The following is a 22,253-nucleotide window of genomic DNA, read 5'->3' as shown; positions in this document are numbered from 1 at the left end:
CGTGATCTCTTGATCCTTCACATCATTCCTGTGACATTGGTGATTAATATCTAAATTTTACACTGAGGTGTGGTCTAATCAATCAGATAAAAAAAGTAATGGGCCGCATGGCCTTAATCAGGTGCATGATGTTTGATCACGCATGTTTAAATTGTGTATCCAGGAATTCAGGAATTAAACAGACACGTGATGTCTGTTATAGGCACGTTTATATTGCGTGGTCAACTTTACAAAGACCCTGGGGTATGTCAGGCCTCTGAGGTACCACGAGCTTAATGTAAATCTAGCTCGTGTCTTTTGGTGCCATGTTTATACAATGGTTCCAGGTGATAAGCTACTAAATGATTCATTAGTTCGAGCTATTTGTTTAGGGGATCGTACCAGATTTCCCCTGATGAATGGTGAATACGTGGCGTATTGCTTATGGCTTTTTGTTAGTTCGCTTTCCCGAGCTGCCTTAACAAAGTACGTGTTGATATTCAGGGGGTACATTCTTCAATAACATCATCAAGAAATTCAAACAATTTTTGTGCATCTTTTACACAATTTGATGCATGAATAGTTTTTAAAAAAAAAAAAAACAATCCGTGTTAACCAGAAAATTGAGCAAACTCCTATTTCTCATATCTGACCAACCATCTGATAATAATGAAACCTCAGTTTGTTTCCATGTTGCTTAGTGATGCACAAGGAGCGGGGAATTGGCGTGGGAGTGTTGCCCTCGTCCTCGTCCCCATCCCCAATTATATTTTTAATCCCCGTCCCCGCCCCATCACCGCTTATTCCCCGTTGAGAGCGGGGTGGAAAATCCCCTATTGGGGCAGGAGGGGGACCCATTTATTTAAAAATAATTAAAATATTAAAATAAAAGTCATAAATTATATGTAAATTAAAATATTTCACAATATTTCTTAAATAAAATTTAAAATATTAAAAAAAATTACTACTATACTAAAATAACACATAAAGAAATATATAAAATACATATAAAATATTACAAAAATATAAAAAAAATTAAACGGGGCCCCGTTGGGGCGGGGAGTGTTATCCATTTCCCCACCCCATTTAACATTCAGGGATTGAAAATTATCCCCTTCCCCGCCCCATTCTCCATTTAAACGGGGATTCCCTGCCCCATTAGGGGCGGATCCCCATCCCTATGGGGAAAATGTGCATCCCTTGTTGCTTTTATCTTATTAACAATTTGACATGTTTTCTTCTCTTCTTCTTTTAGTATCCAAGTCCTCACCTCATGCATTGTAGGAGCTTTCAATCCTTGGCCATAATTTTCAACCGAACCCAACATATTGAAATATGATGGACTTTTAGCACTATTAAACAGTGTCCCATTCTCAAAAAAAGAATCTTCCAATATCTAAACAAACTTGATTTCGAGGCTTTTTAGCATTCCTTGGAGTTAGTTATTGGGCAGCAGTCATTTTACCATCTTCATCATCTCGTATATTCTCCATAAATAGATCCATAGGTCCTCTAACACCTCTATAACTACAGCTAGGACAAGAGTTGATGCCCTCCAATGGAGTATCACTAACACTACCACCACTAGGTCCACTACCATAGTAAGATCCATAATCTATCGCCTCATCAAATTTCCGTTGAGAAACCAAATTTGCATTGTTAAAGTCTTTCAAATATTGAATCATCTTATCCTTGACTTCTTTAGGTACTTTAGGACATGGTGTCACATCTTTGTGTGTCCAAGCAATATGTTCTTTCACTCTCTTCACCCCTCCCTTTAATAACCTTACTACAGAAGTTACACTCTAAGTATTTATATCATTTTTCCCACCCTCTCCCATCACTTCGATTTCAACACCATACTTCCAAGCGGGATCCTTTTGTAAACCTTTATTTTTTTTCATTTCCACTCATCCTAAATCCTAACTTAATTCAGCAAGAGAACAACTAAAAACAAAAAATAAACAAAATTTCAGCAACTTGAAAACACAATAATGAAAGGAAAATACAATAAATTAGTTAAGAAATGATTTACCTCTCTAAAACAAAAACAAGTAACACTATGGGGTGCCTTGAGGAGGAGCTTGAGAAATAGAGGTTGAGAAAGATAGTGAGATCAGGAGAATGAAGATGAGAGGATGGGGATGGAGATTTCGTGAGGGTGAGGGAGATGAGAGGAGAGGATTCTTATTGTTTTCCCTTTGTTTTGAGGGAGATGGGAGATGATAAGTTCATTTTTGTATTAATATTTGATAAGTTTTTCCATGCTTGGATGGTGTTATGATAGCATTTTTTTAGTAGTTTTAACTTAGTTTCGTGACTCTACATTGCATTTTATGATGATAAATCTGACATTTTGATGGCAAGTGTAGTTTATGAATCATAGGTTGAGAAAGACTCGCTGAGATGAGGTTAAAATGAAGTTTTAGGAGCATTCCAGGCTTCTGGGATTAAAGTGTTGAAGTGGCGGCAGCGTACAAGCTCTCTAAGTTCGAGAATTGAAAAAATTGAAGATAGGTTGTATGCCATAAAATTCAGGCCACGACACTTTAATTGAAATTGACGTTTTTCATTTCATGTTCCAGTCGGGCCGCTGCCAAGATTTTTCAGGCCGCGGCCTGCGTGACCAGTTTTGCTCATCAACTGTTGTAGGCCATGACACGCAAAAATTCAAGTCGCGGCCTGCGACGCTGTTTTTAGATTTTTAATTACATTTTAAATATAATTTAAAGGAGACTATAAAATATTATTAGGATTAATTTAAGATTAAGTTTTTTATTACTGTTTTGGAGAGAGAAAGACTCAGAAAGGGCTGGAGAGAAGACTACAACACTACAACACTATTGTTCATCAATCTAATTTCTTTTCTTCCCTTAATCTCTTTAATTTTAATTATAATTATGTTTGTGATTATGATTGCTATTATGGAGTAGGTTATTTTTTGGGTTAAGGGTTAATTCAAAACCCAAGACATGAATTATTTATTGTTGATAATGAGTATTATTCTATAATTTCTCTCAATATTAAGCTGTTTCTATTTTGCCAATTGAATGTTATGAATTTTGTGATTTCTTGTTAGGTGGCCAACTAATTAAGGTTTACATTGTTCAATTTTCATCTTAGAATTACTACTCACCTAATAGTTTAGGATTCTTAGCATAAGTGATAAATTGCAATTGATAGTAATGTCAAAAGAATTATTGATTGTGATGAAAAATAGAACCTAGGTTAAATGAATTATATGCTTCATTAATTTATTGCCTAGATTAACTTGTCTCCATAGGATTTAATGCTTTACCTAAGTTAAACAGATTGTATGCTTCATAGATTTATTGCTTGGCTAAAAGAGTTAATTATTGAGCGCTTCGCCATAATTACATGTAATAGGGAGATTGGGATAATTGTCTGCTTCTGCGTTATCTGCGGGGTTAATAGTTTAATTGATAAATTGGAATAATATTTATTATTAGTGATTAGGATTAATTGTTGAGGGTGGAGATTAACCTTTAACTGTTTCTTAATATCGTAATATCAATCTTTATTTGCTTTCTAGTTTATGTTATTTAATTTTGAGTATGAAATCTAAATCTGCCTTTTAAGTCTTAGTGCTAATTATTGAATAATAAAGTTAACGATAGTCCTCGTGGGTTCAACCTGTGCTTGCTATTATACTAAAATAATTGGAAGTATTGAAAGAAAAATAATTGTTAAATTTGTTGTGGTATATAACACGCATCAAATTTTTGGCGCCGTTGCTGGGGACTATTGTAAGTTTTTTTTTATTATTCAATTTAATTAACCACATACTCACTAGTTAAAAAAAAAAATTGATTGCAGGTGTATATGTCTGGTGATGATACTCAAGAAAGACTATAAGCCATAAATCAATATCTTGAGACGTCGTCGTCCCACTCTTCAAGGACTATCCCTGACAATCCACTCTTTCAACCTTCAAAGAAATTCAATCCAGTACAAATACCATTACCATTTGACGACGATTCTGACTCTAAAATATCAGTTAAGTCTCAGATGGCTCAGGAAAGGACGTTGAAAGAGTTGGCAGCACCGAATCTAGATCATCAACCTCTGTGTATTCAATAACCAACATTGGATATTAACTTTGAACTCAAGTCGGGCCTCATACATTTATTACCATCTTTCCATGGGCTACCAGGAGAGGACCCAAATAAGCATCTGATAGAGTTTCACATAGTTTGGTCTAGTATGAAACCAACGTTAGTAACTGAAGAACATATTAAATTAAGAGCATTTCCATTTTCTTTAAAGGATGGTGCAAATGAATGGCTATATTACCTTCCTCCTAGATCCGTTAATACCTGAAATGAAATGAAGACAATGTTCTTGGAGCATTACTTCCCAGCATCTAAGGTTGGTAGTATAAGGAAGGAAATTTGTGCCATTCGCCAACAGACTGGGGAGTCATTATATGAGTATTGGGAGAGATTCAAGTGGTTGTGTGCCAATTGCCCTCATCATCAGATAAGTGAACAACTCCTAATCCAATACTTTTATGAAGGATTACAGCCATTGGATATGAGTATGATCGATGCAGCCAGTGGGGAACACTAGTTGATAAGACTCCCGTTGTAGCTTGGAGCTTGATTTCTAATATGGCTGCTAACTCAAAACAGTTTGGCATTCGCCAAGATCCTAATCCACCACCCAAAGCAGCTAATGAAGTGAGCACTTCTAATGCTAATCAGCTTGGTCAAAATTTGGCTCAATTAACTGCAGTGGTACAACAACTTGCTTTAGGCCAACAGGAGCAACCGTGTGGAATCTGTCAGGTTGTGGGGCATGCTACTGATACTTGCCCTACTTTATTTGAGGGAGAGACTGAGGGTGTTAATGCTGTAGGAAATTTCCCTGGTCAATTACGTCAGATGTACTATGAACCCTTTTCACAAACTTATAATCTTGGTTGGCGTGATCATCCAAATCTTTGTTATGGGAATCAACAACACGTTGCTCCACATTCTACACCTACGAGACCACCTAGTTTCACTTTTTAACAGCGATCTCAATAGAATTTTGTACCTAGACCATCGCAAGCACCGCAAGCTGATCCACCACCAAGTGCCAAACCCTCTACTGAGGATTTAACCAATGCAATTGCTACAAATATTCTTCAATTTCAGCAAACTACCTGTAACGCCTTAGTTACTCCAAGACCATTACTGTGAGCTTTAAATTGTGCTTAACTCGCTAACCGAGTCATTTGGTTATAAACGTGCATCTAGGTGTTATTAATAGGCTAAGGTAAAAAAAATCTCGATCAAAAGGAAAAGATATATTTTATTTAAAACATAAAACTATACATGGGCCCATAAAAGCGTTTATAAGTTATTTACAATTCAAAATGGTCATTACAGTGTAAAAATTACAACCTGCCGACCTAAGTGGAAAAATAGGGTTAACCCCTAGTTCCTCTGAGAAACACCTTGGCCATGGTGGTCAAGCGGATGCATATGTACACATCGCCACCTATGCTCTCCACTCAAGGTTGGGTGAGCTTTTCTTTCCCTTTACCTGCACCACATAGCACCCGTGAGCCAAGGCTCAGCAAGAAAACTCATTACTACATGTATACAATATCAAATGATGATTATGATAATCATATTGAGCTAATAGCCCAAAACGGATAAGTGAATATCACTTCAAGATTCTGGTAACCATACTAGGGCTTGTAGCCCTAATCAGATAATATCGAGATTCTAATAATCATGCTGAGGTGTGTAGCCCTAATCGGATGGTGACTGATGAGTAATTCACAAACTTAAACCAGATGAGTGACCATGGAGTCACAAAATTGAATCAGATAAGTGACTAATGTGTAAGTCACGAACGTAAACCAGATGAGTGACTATGGAGTCACAAACTTGAATCAGATAAGTGACTAATGTGTAAGTCATGAACTTGGGCTCCGCACCCATAGCCATGTGACGATGCAGTCACCTGGACCTTCTGGCCCAAGTTTTAAGTAACTAGCCTTTAGACTAGACAAGCGCTTTTGTGTTCATCGAACTTAAGGTTGGTCAAGCATTTCATGCTTATGACGATAATTTTTATGTCGATTAGATCTAATCTTTTCGGCTTGCGTTAAACACGCTAATACCGTTCTTGATCATAAGCCAATACCATACGACTAGTGCTCAGTACTACTGCCGAACTTGACTAGTAAGTCACAGCTTCATAGTCAGTACTGACACCATTGCCGATTCCTGACTCATAGGTCAGTGCCATTCATAGATAAGCAAGATTGCTAAGCATTTAATATGCAATTAATGTCCACATATATAACACTCAACATGCCTCATTAATAACCATGCATGTCACATATTGGGTGCAGTTTTCTTACCTCTGGTTCGAGCGAAAAATAATAAAAGAACGACCCTTGAGAACGATCAATCCTTTGATTCCTTAGCGGCCACCTAGTCATAACCAAATATAACTCCCATCAATGAAAATGAGCAATGAAAGGTTCATGACCTAAACATCACTCCCGGGACCTCGAATCGTACCCAAACGGTTAATAGATTCAATCCCAAGCCTTAGGAATTGAACCCTGAGCCAAAAACCCTTAAAAGTGCCCAAAATAGGAACCTGGAAAAACAGGGTAGCGCTGCCCCCTAGCGCCATAGCGCTACAGACAGGGATGATTGTCCCTGGATAGTGTTGTAGCACCCTTTTTGGGCGCTCTAGCACTACAACTAGGGTTTTTCAGCCCTAGTTTTTCCCTCCTTCGACTTCTCCATTTCCAACCTTCAAAACCCAATTCCAAACTTCATTCAAACTCCCAAATATCCACTCTACAAGTCCTAGGCATCATAACCCAATCAACCTTTGCCAAAAACTCCCATCAATTCTCACTATCCAAATCAAAATCCCAACTGAACATCAAAAGGAAAACAGAGCATAAACCAAAGTTTCTATGGTTAAAAACTTACCTCAAGCTCAGTATGGAACCCTCTTCAATGATGGAACACAACCCTAGACCCTCAAGGCTCACTTCCCTAGCTTGATTCCTTAAATGGAGCTCAAAAATTCAAAGAGAAAAAATGAATGGGAGAAGAAGAAAGAAACTCTGTTTTCTTAAGCTTTCTACAGCTTCTAATGGTTTATATATATCCTTAAGGTCAAAATACCAAAATGCCCCCAAGCTTAAATAAAACCCTTAATAGCCACCAAGGGCAAAATCGTCCTTTCTCCTCTATCTCGTTAATCATAATTAACGCCCTCTAATTCCCATTATTCCCAATATTCTCAAATGCTAATAAATCATATCCCATTACCATTTAATTCCTGGTAATGCTCTATTCATCAAATTACCCCGAGACTCACCTCGAGCCCCGAAATCAACCCCGCTATGACCAAATCGCTAACTTGTACTAAAAGATTGTCTTATGCCAAATAGCTCGAACAAATCCACATTATAATGTGTCCTCATCAATAATTCACCAACATGCATGAAAATAAACAAATATGCCCTCAACGGGCCAAATTACCAAAATGCCCTTATAATGAAATGTGGACCCACATGCTTGCATTTATCATCATATAATAATATAATTCACATAAACATGCATATAATCATTTAATGGCATAATAAATCAATTATGGCCCTCCCGGCCTTCTAATCCAACCATTAAATCTCATTAGGGATTTTGGGGCATTACACTACCCAAGCTTCCATCAAAAGTTTGAAGAATCAGGTGGGACAACTAACAGCATCATATAACATGTTGGAAGCTCATCTGTCTAATAAATTGTCTTCACAACCTGAGATGAATCCCAAGGAGAATGCTAGTACAGTAACTTTGAGAAGCGAGAAGCAATATGATCCACCTAGTCCTCCAATGCCTCGTAATTTGTCATCCAAGCCACAAGTTGAGTGCTCAGTTGATGAAGATTTGCCTCCAAAGCCAAACAACCCTACACAGCCAACCCCTAAGCCTAATTTTGTCACCCCACCTCCTTTCCCAAGTAGATTGAAGAAGACTAAAAAGGAAGAGGTTGACAAGGAAATTCTTGATACATTCCACAAGGTAGAAGTGAATATTCCTCTTCTTGACGCTATTAAACAGATGTCGCGCTATGCTATGTTTTTGAAAGAATTATGCACTAATAAGTGTAAGTTGAGGGGTAATGAAAAAGTTAGTGTGGGGGAGAATGTTTCTGCAGTTCTTCAAAAGAAGCTTCCACCAAAGTGTAAGGATCCTGGTACTTTTACTATCTCTTGCACTGTTGGAAATAAAATAATTGAGCGTTGTATGTTGGATTTGGGAGCCTCTATAAATGTCATTCCATTCTCCATTTATGCTTCATTGAATCTCAGTCCACTTGAAGAAACAGGGGTGATTATTCAATTTGCTGATAGGTCGAATGCTTATCCCAGGGGTGTAATAGAAGATGTTTTAGTTCAAGTGAATAAATTGGTGTTTGCAACAGATTTCTATGTTCTTGATATGGAAGATGAATCCATTCCATGCTCCACTCCAATTTTGTTGGGAAGACCATTCATGAAAATTGCAAGAACCAAGATTGATCTGCATGACGGTACATTGACCATGGAATCTGACGGGGAGATAATTCGATTCAATATTTTTGAGGCTATGAGGTATCCAAGTGATGTACATGCTATTTACTCTCTTGAAGTGTTGGATATCCTTTCTCAACGAGTCTTAGATTTGCATAATGAAGACTATTTAGAGGTTGCATTGAGAGAGCATCTTGTATTGACCGATGAAGATTTTTCTGATGAGATCACGGATGTCATAATCGCACTCAATAGTGGTTTTGACAAGACTTTTAAGAAGGTTGCATTTATGGATTTACCGATTTCTAATGAGAAATTGCAGCCATAAATTGTTCAAGCTCCTACACTTGAATTGAAGCCACTTCTGGAGCATCTCAGATATGTTTACTTGGGGAAGAATGAGACACTTCCAGTTATAATTGCAAGAAATCTTAACCAAGTTCAAGAAGAAAAATTGATAAGAGTGCCTCGAGATTATAAAACTGTAATGCCCCAAAATCCCTAATGTAGTTAGTGGCTGGATTAGTAGGCCGAGAGGGCCATAATTGTTTTATTATGCCATTAAACTATTATATGCATGTTTATGTGAATTATATTAATAGTGTGATGTTAAATGCATGCATGTGGGTCCACATTTGATTATAAGGGCATTTTGGTAATTTGGCCCATTGAGGGCATATTTGTATATTTTGGTGCATATTGTGATTTATGAATGAGATCTCGTTATTATGTGGATATTTTCAAGCTAATCGGCATGAGACGATCTTAGGTTGCAAGTTAGAGGTTTTATCATAACGGGGTCAACTATTGGGATATTGGATAATGAGAATGTTTATTTGAGGATATATTGGGAGTTATTGAGATCAGGAGGAAATTTTGGGAGTTTTGACTATTTTTCCCCCGGGGGTGTTTTTGGGACCTCGAGCATTAGGATTTATTTGAGGTTACTTAAGCCTGAAGTAGTCTATCAGAAAGAAACTTACGTTAAAGCACCTTTCTCTCTTCCCCGTTAGTTCTTTTTACCATTCGTTGCAATTTCGAAGAAAACTTGAGTTCTAGGAGTCGGAATCAAGTGAGGATCGATGCATAACGATCATAGGAAAGATTAGAAGCTTCTTGATTGAAGGATTTAGCGAGAAACAACCCAATCAAAGGTAATTCAAGCTTTAAGTTTTGAGTTTTAGAGTTTTTAAGCTTTGATTTGGATTTTGTGTGTCGATGAGTTTTTGATTTGTTTGAGCCTCGAGATTTGATGATTTTGGATCATTGGGATGTTTGGAACTTTGATTTTTGGATTTGGAGATGTTTAAGTAGGTTTTCAAAAGGTTTAAAAGGTGAGAAATTAGAGTTATGGCAGGTTTCCCAAGTGGGGTCGCGGCCCTGTTCTTGGGAGCCGCAGCCCGAGCTTAGTGCTGAGGACGATGGAGATGTGTATGCTGGGGGCCGTAGCACTGGTAGGGTGCATCGTGGCGCTTGCCCCTGGTGCTCCTGGCTTGGCTGGGGGCCGCGACTCTTGAGGGTTTTTTAGGCCAAATGAGTGTTTTGATCATGGGAACTCAACGTTAGGCCTCGGGATCGTTCCTACTACCCGGTTTAGTGGGATTCGATGTCCCGGAGGCTAAGTCTTGGTTCGGAACCTTTGTTATTCATTTTGTTGATAGAATCCCATATTTGGTTATGACTAGGTGACCGCCAAGGAACTAAAAGGCAGATCGTTCTCAAGGGTCGTTCTTTTACTCATTCTCGCTCGAACCAGAAGTAAGAAAACTGCACCCTGTGTATATGACATGCGTGGTTGTTATAGAGGCATGTTGATTGTTAAATGTGGACATTGATTGCATATTAAACGCTTAGCAATTCTTGCTTACTTGTGTATGGAACTGACTATTCAGAATCGGCACTGGTCGTGTGTTACTGACCTAAGAGTCAGAAACGTCATAAGCACCATGAATGCAGAGCCGATAAAAGGTTAGATCTAATCGATATCAGCATTGAATGACTCAAAGGAGCATTAATGCTGGACTGACCCTAAGGTCGATGAAAATTATAAGTGCTTGACTAGTCTATGACTAGTTACTCAGAGCCAGGGCCAAAGGCCTAGGTGACTGTTTTGTCACATAACTAAGGGAACGGAATCCCACGTTGGTGACTCTATGGTCACTCGGTAGGTTTATGCTGGTGACTATTTCACTGGATACCTATCTCAGTTAAGCTAGTGAAATGATCACTTATCGGTAAAGGGAACGGAATCCACCTTAGTGACTTTTACAACTGTCACTTCTCTATTTTGGACTAGAAGTCCTGGATGATTATTATGATCATCGTTTGATATTATATACATGCAGTATTGAGTTTTCTTGATGGGCTTTGGCTCATGGGTGCTACCCAGCCTTGAGTGGAGAGCTTAGGTGGTGATGTGTACATATGCAGCTGCTTGACCACCACTGTAACATCCTAACTCCAGGGACCGTTACGGTGTGCCTTGTAAATAGTGCTAAACTCGCTAATCGAGTCATTTGGCCAAAATCGTGTAACTAAGTATGATTAGCGGTTTAGGGATTAAATTTTTTGGATAAGATATAATGTTTCATTAGTATGTTTAATATATATATGTTGGGATCCCAAAATTATAATTTTAGAGTTTACTACAAGAAAATATTTACAACAGCCGTTCTATGCGGCAAAACAGGGTTTAACCCTAGTTCCTCTTCAAACCTCGGCCGTGGTGGACGAGCAGCTGCATATGTACACATCATCACTTAGGCTCTCCAACTCAAGGATGGTCCAACTTTCTTTTGCCTTTACCTGAACCACATAGCACCCGTGAGCCGAAGCCCAGCAAGAAAACTTAATATGCTCATGAACAGTTATAACATGTCATCGAAATATAAGGCACACGCCTAGCAGATATAGCCCTAGCCAAGCAGGCAAGAAAAACCATGTAGCAATGGGTATCCAGGATAAAGAATCATGCCCTCCTGAATGGACGACTATCAAGTCAGTCTCAATCAGATAAGTGATTTAACACTTGTGGTTCCGGTAACCATATCGGGCAGATAGCCCTGGATAAAAGATAGATGACTGATAAGTCCATCTCGGTCAGATGACTGATAAGTCTATCCCAGTCAGATGACTAATAAGTCCATCTCGGTCAGATGACTGATAAATCCATCTCGGTCAGATGACTGATAAATCCTTCTCGGTTAGATGACTGATAAGTCCATCTCAGTTAGATGACTAATAAGTCCATCTCGGAGGTCCCATACCCTCCTAGCCATGTGACAAGCAGTCACCTAGGCCTTAGGCCTTGGCTCAAGTAACTAGTCGTAGACTAGGCAAGCGCTTATAATTTTCATCGACCTTCTGGTCGGTCCAGCATTAATACCCCATATGAGTCATTCAACGCTGATATCGATTAGATCTAATCTTCATTTGGCTCGGCGTTCATGACGCTATGCCATTTCTAACTCTTAGGTCAGTAAAACACGACCAGTGGTCAACCCATTGTGAACTTGACTAGTAAATCACAGCTTCACAGATGGATCTGACACCATTGCCGATTCTAACTAATAAGTCAGTGCCACACACAAGTAAGTCATGCCACCAAACATATATCGCATATCCAATATCCATATACAAGGCATTCAGCATGCTTACTTAACAAGTACTATTAAAATTAGGACCATGCACGAACACACAGGCTCAAGCTCTGAACAATATCATACTCAGTATATAAAGCATGTCCTAATCACATGTTTCTCATGCATAATATGCATTATATTTAACAATCCAACATGCACCAATAATAGCCATGCATGTCACATTTACACAAGTTGCAGTTTTCTTGCCTCCGGTTTGAGCGAGAATTAGAACAAGAACGACCCTTGAGAACGATTGATCCTTAATCCTTTAGCGGTCACCTAGTCATAACCAAATACAATCTCCAATTAATGAAAATCATCAAAGACAGGGTCTCGACCTAAACCCCACTCTCAGGACCTCGAAACATGCCCACACAGTGAGTAGATTCGATCCCGGGCCTTAAGGATTGAAACCCATAGCCAAAAACCCTTAAAAACACCCAAAACAGGGTTCTGAAGGAACAGGGTAGCGCTGCCCTTCTAGCGCCCCAGCGCTCAAGACAGAACCACAAACCGCCCAACCTCCCCTGCAGGTAGCGCTGTAGCGCCCTATACTGGGGGCTGTAGCACTACCCTCAGCCAGCTCCAGCCCAGAAAGTTCCTCCTTCGATTTCACCATTTCTAACCCAGACCAACATCCTCCAAACATCAAATTCAGTTCCAAATGAACCCAAAAACCACCCTCACATGCCCCAAGCATCACAACCACAATAACCCTAGCCAAAACTCCAATCAAAACCAATCATTCCAACCCTAAAACCAGCTGGAACTTAACTAAGAAAACAGAGCAAAAGCAAGAGTTCTAGTGGCTAAAAACTCACCTCAATCTCAGCTTAGCACCCTCTTCAATGTTGGAGCATAATCCTAACTTGGCAAAGCTTGGTTCCTTGACTTAATTCCTCAAAAGATGCTTAAAAATCCAAAGAGAAAATGGAGGAGAAAACCATCGGGAGAAAAGAGAAAGGAAGCTCTGTTTTTACCTCATCTTTCCACAGCCTTAATGGCTTATATCAATCCCTTAGGGTGAAAAGACCTAAATGCCCTTATGTCTAAAATAAACCCTAACAGCCACCAAGGGCAAAACCGTCCTTTCGCACCTATTTCATTAATCATAGTTAACACCCTCCAATTCCCGCTATTCTCAATAACCTCAAACACCAATAATCCATATCCCATTACCCTTTAATTCCCGGTAATGCTCTAATCATTAAATTCAACCCGAGACTCCCCCCGAGCCTCGAACTTAAACCCGTTATGACTAGACCGAACACTTGCATTCCATGATCGTCTCATGCCGAAAAGCTCGAACCAATCCACCTTATAATGTGGCTATATTAATTAATCACAAACATGCACCAAAATACGCAATTACGCCCACAGCGGCCAAATTACCAAAATGCCCTTATAATTATAAATACTCCCATATGCATGCATTTATCATCCTATAATAATATAATTCACATAAACATGCATATGATCATTAAATAGAATCATAATTCAATTATGGCCCTCCCGGCCTCCTAATCAAGGTCCTAACCCTTATTAGGAAATCCGGGGCATTACAACCACGGCCAAGGAGTTCTCAGGGGAACTAGGGGGTTTACCCTATTTTTGCCGCTTAGATCGACGGGTTCTAAATTTTATAATGTAGTGACCATTTTGCATTGCAAATAACTTGTAAACTTTTTTATGGTCCCATGAACAGTTTTATTTTTAAATAAAATATATCATTTCCTTTTGATTGGTTTCCACCTTAACCTACTGTTGACCCTTGATTTGGCCAACGATACGGAGTTAGAATAATGACAAAGAAATAAGAAAGCAATCAAGAATGGAATCAAATGGTAAAGAAATGACACAAATGATTTATAGTGGTTCGACCCCAACTGTGTGGTAATAACCTACGTTCACTTAGTAATATTATTGATGTTGAATCCCAATGTCGTGATCAAAGAACTAGGGTTCTTGAGTTTCACAAGCCTTAGAAGAATTACAACTTTTCGGTGGATAATTGCCCTATGCTCTCTCTATGAGTATTCAGAAATAAGGTTCAAAAGTCCCTTCCTTGACCCCTCTCATTCATATTTATAGGCTCAAGGGGGTTACACGGGCCAATGGGCCTTAATTATCCTTAATATCATCGTATCAAGACAATAAAGAGAAAATAATAAATGTAGTTATTATAAGATTACATATCTTTAAAGGAAATAAACCAAAGCATGCGACCAGGCTGGTCGCATCTAATCACGAGATCTGATGAAGCAACAAGGAGCTGGTCGATAGGCGAACATCACCTCTTCACTTTGACGCTGCCATGTGCCAACCACGTGTAATAAGTTCTTGCCACGTCATCAAGAGCCATTTTTGGGTAAACATTTGCCCCCCAAGTTTATTTTACTGCGACCAACATAAAGTAAACTTAGGAAACTGACCCTTCGCGTACCCCACCAAATCTGTCAGAGCCGCCCATGCCTTTTCGAAAAAGGCAACCAATCATGTCTTTTCAGTTTCCAAAAAATTGTCTGACGTCTATTGCGTTTTCCCATGCTTTGAAAAAAGTAATTCCATGATTACCTCTTTTACAGTGCTACGATCAATATAAATAATCCCTCAGGATCATTTTTCACTTTTTACTTTTCACTTTCTCTTCAAGAACACTGAAGATCAAGGCGTAGAAAACTCAGAAACCTCAGACGAACTCGATGATCCACGGAGTTTCTGCCTAGCCAACTGACTTAGTGTCTCAGAAACTTGCTTCAACCTTTTATCAAAGTAAGTTTATCGACCTTTTCAGTCGTTGAAATGCCATACAATATCTATTTTATATCTGTTTTGTATCCTGAGTTCTTGAATGTTCTTGAAAGAAATTGTTTAGGGGTAAATGGGCATATTGATTTGCACTAAATTTAGTAGGAGAATAACATTTTTCTGGGACGACGAAGTAGCTGGGTAGTTAGGATTATAACTTTAGGGCGTGAAATCGAAGTAAAAATTTGATTTCTAAGCTTGTAGAAAAAACTGGGTTTTTCCTGCCCTTTCAGAGTCGGAAAGTTTTTCCTGAAAAACTTTTCACTTCTGCTTTTTAATCCATTTTCCAAACTGTTCACTTGAAATATAGTGTTTTTTGTCAGAATGTTGTTGGTCGTATAAAAGCTTAACTTTTATACACGAGCAACGTTATTCCAACTTTTAAACATCTTGATCCTTCTGGCCATTAGATTCTCATCTCCCCTTTTCTGTTCGCAAATTTTCATGCAAGATCCGTGGGGAGGTGAGAGGTCAATCGACGATGATCTGCTGGCCCAACTGCTCGAGGACGAAGAATAACCGTCACGGCTAATTCTGGAGATCCCTTTTTCTCGAAACACCCCAAGTAATCCTTTGACCCCACCTCAAAACATGGGTCGAGTAAAGTCTACAGCCCCGAAAAAGAAATAATCCAACCCTTCTTCAAATCAGCCTGCTCCTCGGGTTGAAATTCCTTCGACCAGTGGCCGAGATGAAAATACTCCTGATCCAGAAATCCAAAATCAAGCCCAACTCCGAAACGTCATTCGACCAGATGTCGAATGGTACATTGCTCCTCCTAGCCAAATCTCGGTTAGGATGATAGCCAACTATATCAGGAAGTACGGACTTCCTGGGGTAACCTTAGTTCGACCCACCAGAGACCAACGGGCAAACCTGCCAGGAGGCACCTTCAGCGCCTGGTTGAGGTATCATATTGAGGCAGGAGCGATCCTGCCTCTCCATTCTTTCTTCCATGGAGTGGTCAACTATTTTGGGGTCACTCCTTTCCAAATAACCCCAAATGGGTATTGTAACGCCCTACTACCTTAGAGCCGTTACTAAGTGAGTTTAAAACAGAAATTGTGCATTTAATTGACTCAAAGTGGTTTCTAAAACCAAAAGTGTGATTAAACCAGAGTTTAAGGCTGTACTCTTTTAAAAATGTTTAACTTCATTAAAAGCGTTAAGTATAGAACATCTGGGATCCCAAAATAAGGTTTGAAAACTAATTACATCTCGAAATAAGGTTACAGTTGAGAAATCATAAAATCATAGATTATTACAGCCATTTTCGAATAAACCCCCAACCAAAGCAGTCGGGCAGGCCAAACATGTACGCGTCGCTTCACGCTCTCCGTACTCATGGTTGGTTGACTCAGTCCTTGCTTCTACCTGCCACACGGAGCACCCGTGAGCCGAAGCTCAGCAAGAAAACCCAAATAATACATAACATATGCAAATAATATCATTGGCATAACTCACTGATAAATAGGAAATCATCAATTAAACAAACACGGCCATGCCGCCCCAGAGGCCTTACCAAAGCTTGGGGTCTCGGTTCTCACCGCGAGGATAACTCATGTATCCCTTGGGTCCCACCCTGAATATAAGCATCCCATGTGCTGAGTGTTACTTTCGGCCCCACGGCCGTACCCGGCCTACGCCGCACTCGGCCCTTGCCGTTCATTTCATTATAATCACACATATAGTACATTCGAAATAATCATTCACACGCATCATGATTCATTTAAGGTTAAACATTTGCACATAATACAATCTGGGGCCATGCCCTGCAATCACACAGTGGGGCCATGCCCTATTCTCGGGTGTTACGGTTTTCTTACCTGTATTCCGAGCCTCCTGATGCACTAAAGCCGCGAGCACGGTCCTCTAACACGAGCCTCACCAACAACCTAGTCACAACACACAAGAAACATCCCTCAATACTAATCAACCCAAAACCACTTCCCGGGACCAATCCCGCACTCTCGGGATCTCTAAAACCTTAAAACAACACCCCGGAGACATCCCCCGAACCCCCGGAGCAAAGGCCTAAAATTGCCAAAAATGTCAACCTGAAATTTGCCTTGTGCCGTGGCACAACTTTCTTGTGCCGCGGCACCCATCAGTCAGGGACTCCCTCGCCGCGGCACGAAAAACCTGTGTCGCGGCACGCCTTCGCAGACCCAGAATTCTGGGTTTTTTCCCTGCACTATCTCCGAGCTAAAACCTTCCAAAATCATACCAAACCAATACCCAAACCCCAAAATCAATTTAAGACTTCAAATGGACCATCTAACAACCCATAAACACTAGATTCAAGCTCAAAACACAAACATAACCAACAATCCACCCTTAGATTGCAAAAATCAGCAACTTCAAAACTCAAACTTTAAAAACTTAACTCAAGCTTTAAGTTTCACAAATCTAAACATAATCAAACTTAAATATGCATAAATCCTTACCTTAAGTAGAGAATCCCATCCTAAGCTCCCTTGATTCATCTCCTAAGTCTCCAAATTTCAGCTCCTTCACTTCTCTTCTTCTTCTTCCTCTCATTGCCCTAACTTTCCTTCTCTTTAGTTTTTCTTCTCTTTATTTCTAACAAAACCAATCCATGACCAAAATGACTAAGCCCCCAAACCGTGTACCCCATATAACCCAGCTTCCATTTATCTAATTCCCAACCAAATGACCATTTTGCCCCTCCTTGCCTATCCTTTCCCAACTAAACCTCAAGGGCACTTAAGTCCTTTCATTTCTATTTCATATCTACCATTTTCTTTCTAAAACTTGTTACTCTCAGCAGTAACAAATGGTTACCCAGGTTACTAAATCTCCAATAACCATTACCCGCTAAATCTCAACTTAACCATAAAATTCCCGAGGTACCCCTAGGCTCCTCCCGAGCCGGGTATAGAAATCCCGTTGTGACTCTTAAGTTAACTAGCTCTCTAGGACCGTCTCGGCACGTGCATCACAATAATAAAACCACACCCGCGCGGTACAATTCACAGAATACAATTATCACATATCAATACAGTTATGCCCAACATGGCCAAAATTACAATTACGCCCTTCTAACACGATCCGGGCCTACATGCATACTAGTAAACATAGCCATGCATCTCAGTTAAACAAATAGCCAAATAACATGCTTTAAATCATAACCATGCATTTAACTCATAAAATCACACATAAATCCCAACCTGCCCTCCTGGCACACTAATCAAGGCCCTTAAGCCTTATTAGCGAATTTCGGTCGTTACAGGTATAGAATGCTCTCCGCACTCTATATCCTTTACAGTCATAAGAAGTGGCCTGTTCCTATGCCACACGAGGTCAACTACCTGTTCGACCTCAAATCCAACCCCAACCAAAAAACTACGGGGTTTTTTCATCTTTGCCACCAGGAAACGACCCGCACTTTCCTGAGTGATACCACCTTCAAATCCAATGTGGCGAAGTACCATCTAGAGTACTTTTTGACTACCGACATGGTCGCCAACAACCTGGCCTTCACCCAAGGAGGTAATATCTTTGCTCTCCTGGTCATTAATTTCCTTGTATTTTATCCACATTCCCTTAGATAATTAGCATATTTCAGGTCCATGGTTGCGACCGGCTCCTACTCCAGAAATGGAAGACCGAGCAACACTCTTGGCCAGCATGACTAACGTAGAGAAGAGCGTCAAACAGCTGGTCACTGAAGCCAACCTGAGACTGGTCGGGCTTTTGGCACCTCACCAGGACGTGAGGGAGTCAACGGCGGGGAGTGCCACCGGTGAGGAAATTCCCAAGCAGCATCCAGATGTGTCGCAACCTCAAAGGAGGAGACCAACTGGAATGACAATTAGGGAACCCTTCAGCACCCCACGAGCGGCCGCTCCCCCTGCCCCTTCGGGAAAGGGAAAAAAGAAAGTTTATGAATCCCTTGCACCTATCGACGAGTCTTTGGATGAGAACGATACTGATCTCTTTCTCTTAGATAGTTTTTCAATTCTCTGTCACTTATTTGACGAGGACAACAACTTTAAGTATACTCCAAACTTAGATTCAAATTTCTTCCAGGCAGTAAGTGAGGGTAGCAGTAGTTCAGTAAGTAATGTAGCGAACAGTAATTATAACTCGGGTATATTACTTATAATTGCCTTTGTTTCCTTCTTTTTCATAGCATACTCACTTATTTGTACTATCTAACTGTGTGTATTTTCCTTCTTGCAGACATGCCATCCGAAGAGATGTTCGATCACTACAGTGCGCCTGATGCTCCTGCGAGCAAGAAGAAGGCGAGCAGGCGGCATCGCAGGGAGTGCAGCAAAGAGCCTCCGGCCAAGAAAACCCGCATTGAGGACCCTCCAACAGCTGGTCCTTCAAAAAAATACAACACCACCTCCGTCTCCTCTCGAGTAGCAAACTCTGCCTGCACTGGTCGAGTCGACCCCTTCTCCAGTGACTCCTGTCGATTAGACACAGCCAGCAGCCCATGTTCAACCAGGGGATGACATATCGAGCCGCGCTCTAAGATCGGCCAAGGACAGTATGAAAAGGATCCTGAGGCACGAGCGCAGCCGAGAAGCTATGGCCAACACAGAGTCGATGGATGTCGACCAGATCTTGAACCGTGCTCTATACGAGCTTGCCAGTGTAAGTTGTCTCTTCATGTTGAGACAATCTTTTTATCTATAATAGTCATTTTAACTTTTGTTCTGATTGCAGGCAATGCTAATCGTGACTGCCAGCCGGCTCCACGTGGGGGCCATCATTGAGCAATCCAAGTCGTCCGAGAAACAACACACTGAGGAGCTTAAGGCCGTCGAAGCGAAATGTGTCAAGCAGCTTGAGGTGGCTCAGAAGTCAAATGCGGCATTACTCGAGGAGAAAAATAAAATGGTTGAGGAGATGAAGAAGAAGCAGGCTGCTCTGGACAAAGCTCTCGAGGCAAAGGAGAAGTACAAAGAGTCTCACCTCATCAATTTTCACGAAGCCAAAAAGCTCGAGGCAGACTTGATCGAGAGCAGGCAAGAGGCTAAGAAGTTGGAGGTTCGAATCAATGATCTCGAAAAAGCCAACACCAGCAATCTAGAGAGGTACAAGGGTGCCACGTCCAAGTGTTTCTATGATTTCTGGAAACACAACCAAGGGGCCGATTTCAGCTATCTTCTTGAGCACATGAGGCAAACTGAAATAGCTTGGTGCGTTGCTCGCTTGGAGGAGGAAGAAAGAGCGAAGATCCCAGCCTCACCTAAAATCTCTTTGGCCACTAATGTCGAAGGCGTGGACAATGAAGTTGAAGCTGCAGTCGACCAGGAAAATCCACAAGACCCTCCTGCCTCCTGATTATAAGGTTTTTATATTTTTTGTCTTTTATTATTTCTCTGTACTTTAAAACAATTATTTTCATTGCTGCATGGGTAGCTTTTACTTTTACTCAGACAATCACATCCGAGCAGTAACTGGTCGCAGTGTAAAAGGTTTCCTTTTTGATATTATAATACTTGCATTTTATTATAACATTTGTTCACATGACCGAACTTAGCATAGTACTTTGGTTTGATTTAACAAAATACAAAATTTTGAAAAATACTCTAAGTACCGTAGCATGCTTTCACTTATTTTTCTCATGTGTTTACATACCTTTCGATATGCTTTGCCTACTAGATGCCTTATATGCCCCCCAAGTGATTAAGGAGCTTTAGGTCCTCAGTCACTTGCCTTGGCCAAAACCTATTCGAACATTTCTGCTCGGAATAAAGACTTGTAAAAATGACAATACACCAAAATAACACACGTAATGAGCAAATACTTGTAATAAATACAATAGTTGGCAAGAATGACTACCTGTGCACAATCCCTTTTATTTCTCGTAATAAATGGACAAAACATGTATGTACGAGTGATCAACAAAATGATCTTACACTTATAAGCGATCAGTCACATAAAATGACCAACCCTTTTTCATTACTTGTAAAAAGTAAAATTAATACAAGCCAATTCTTTAAAAAGAATTGTTTATTGATAGTACTTGCGCAAGTGTTCTCCATTCCAATAGCGAGGAATGAGATCTCCATTTAAGCGAGCAAGTTTATAGGTGCCTAGTTGAAGTACTTCTTCAATTTGGTACGATTCTTCCCAATTAGGTCCGAGTATTCCAGCAGCCGGATCGCGGGTGCTGAGAAAAACCCTTCTAAGTACTAGGTCCCCGACACAAATAAAGTGAAATTAAACACAAAATAAACAAAAAGAACAAATATCACTCTAATCTCATTGAATTATAAGCCTAAAAGTGACTAAGATAACTCTATGGTGTAGAGTTATCAGGCCGCTACCCAGATTTTTCAGGATGTGGCCTGCGTGACCAGTTTTGCTCATATTCTGTTGTAGGCCACAACACGCAGACATTCAGGTCGCGGCCTGCAACGCTGTTTTCAGATTTTAATTACATTTTAAATATAATTTAAAGGTGACTATAAAATATTATTAGGATTAATTTGAGATTAAGTTTTTTATTACGGTTTTGGAGAGAAAAAGATTCAGAAAGGGATGGAGAGAAGACTACAACACTACAACACTATTGTTCATCAATCTAATTTTTTTTCTTCCCTTAATCTCTTTAATTTTAATTATAATTATATTTGTGATTATGATTGCTATTATGGAGTAGGTTATTTTTTGGGTTAAGGGTTAATTCAAAACCCAAGACATGAATTCTTGATTGTTCATAATGAGTATTATTCTTTAATTTCTCTCAATATTAAATTGTTTCTATTTTTCCAATTGAATGTTATGGATTTTGTGATTTCTTATTAGGTGACCAACTAATTATGGTTTTACATTGTTCAATTGTCATCTTAGAATTACTACTCACCTAATAGTTTAGGATTCTAAGTGCATGTGATAAATTGCAATTGATAGTAATGTCAAAAGAGTTATTGATTGTGATGAAAAATAGAACCTAGGTTAAATGAATCATATGCTTAATTAATTTATTGCCTAGATTAACTTGTCTCCATAGGATTTAATGATTTACCTAAGTTAAATAGATTGTATACTTCATAGATTTATTACTTGGCTAAAAGAGTTAATTATTGATTGTTTCGCCTTGATTACATGTAATAGGGAGATTTTGATAATTGTATGTTTTAGCGTTATCTGTGGGGTTAATAGTTTAATTGAGAAATTTGAATAATTTTTATTATTAGTGATTGGGAATGATTGTTGAGGGTGGAGATTAACCTTTAACTGTTTCTAAATATCGTAATATCAATCTTTATTTGCTTTCTAGT

The 22,253-nt window shown here is 39.6% G+C and overlaps 1 protein-coding gene and 1 non-coding gene across 2 annotated transcripts; one reads left to right on the top strand and one right to left on the bottom strand.

The window, feature by feature from the left end:
- Window positions 1–4,374: 4,374 nt before the first annotated feature.
- On the bottom strand, window positions 4,375–4,481 carry LOC133828227 (small nucleolar RNA R71). Its single transcript, XR_009890859.1, has one exon. It is a non-coding gene; the product is annotated as a small nucleolar RNA R71 (small nucleolar RNA).
- Window positions 4,482–7,739: 3,258 nt separating this feature from the next.
- On the top strand, window positions 7,740–8,864 carry LOC133824644 (uncharacterized). The gene is made up of 2 exons (XM_062257595.1): window positions 7,740–8,130; window positions 8,287–8,864. The coding sequence occupies exons 1-2, from the start codon at window positions 7,740–7,742 to the stop codon at window positions 8,862–8,864; spliced, it is 969 nt and encodes a 322-aa protein (XP_062113579.1).
- The last annotated feature ends 13,389 nt before the right edge of the window (window positions 8,865–22,253 follow it).

This window comes from Humulus lupulus, chromosome 3 (genome assembly GCF_963169125.1).
Source record: "Humulus lupulus chromosome 3, drHumLupu1.1, whole genome shotgun sequence".
NCBI lineage: Eukaryota > Viridiplantae > Streptophyta > Magnoliopsida > Rosales > Cannabaceae > Humulus > Humulus lupulus.
The sequence above is the reverse complement of the archived record's forward strand: the minus strand, read 5'-3'. Positions and strand labels throughout refer to the sequence as shown.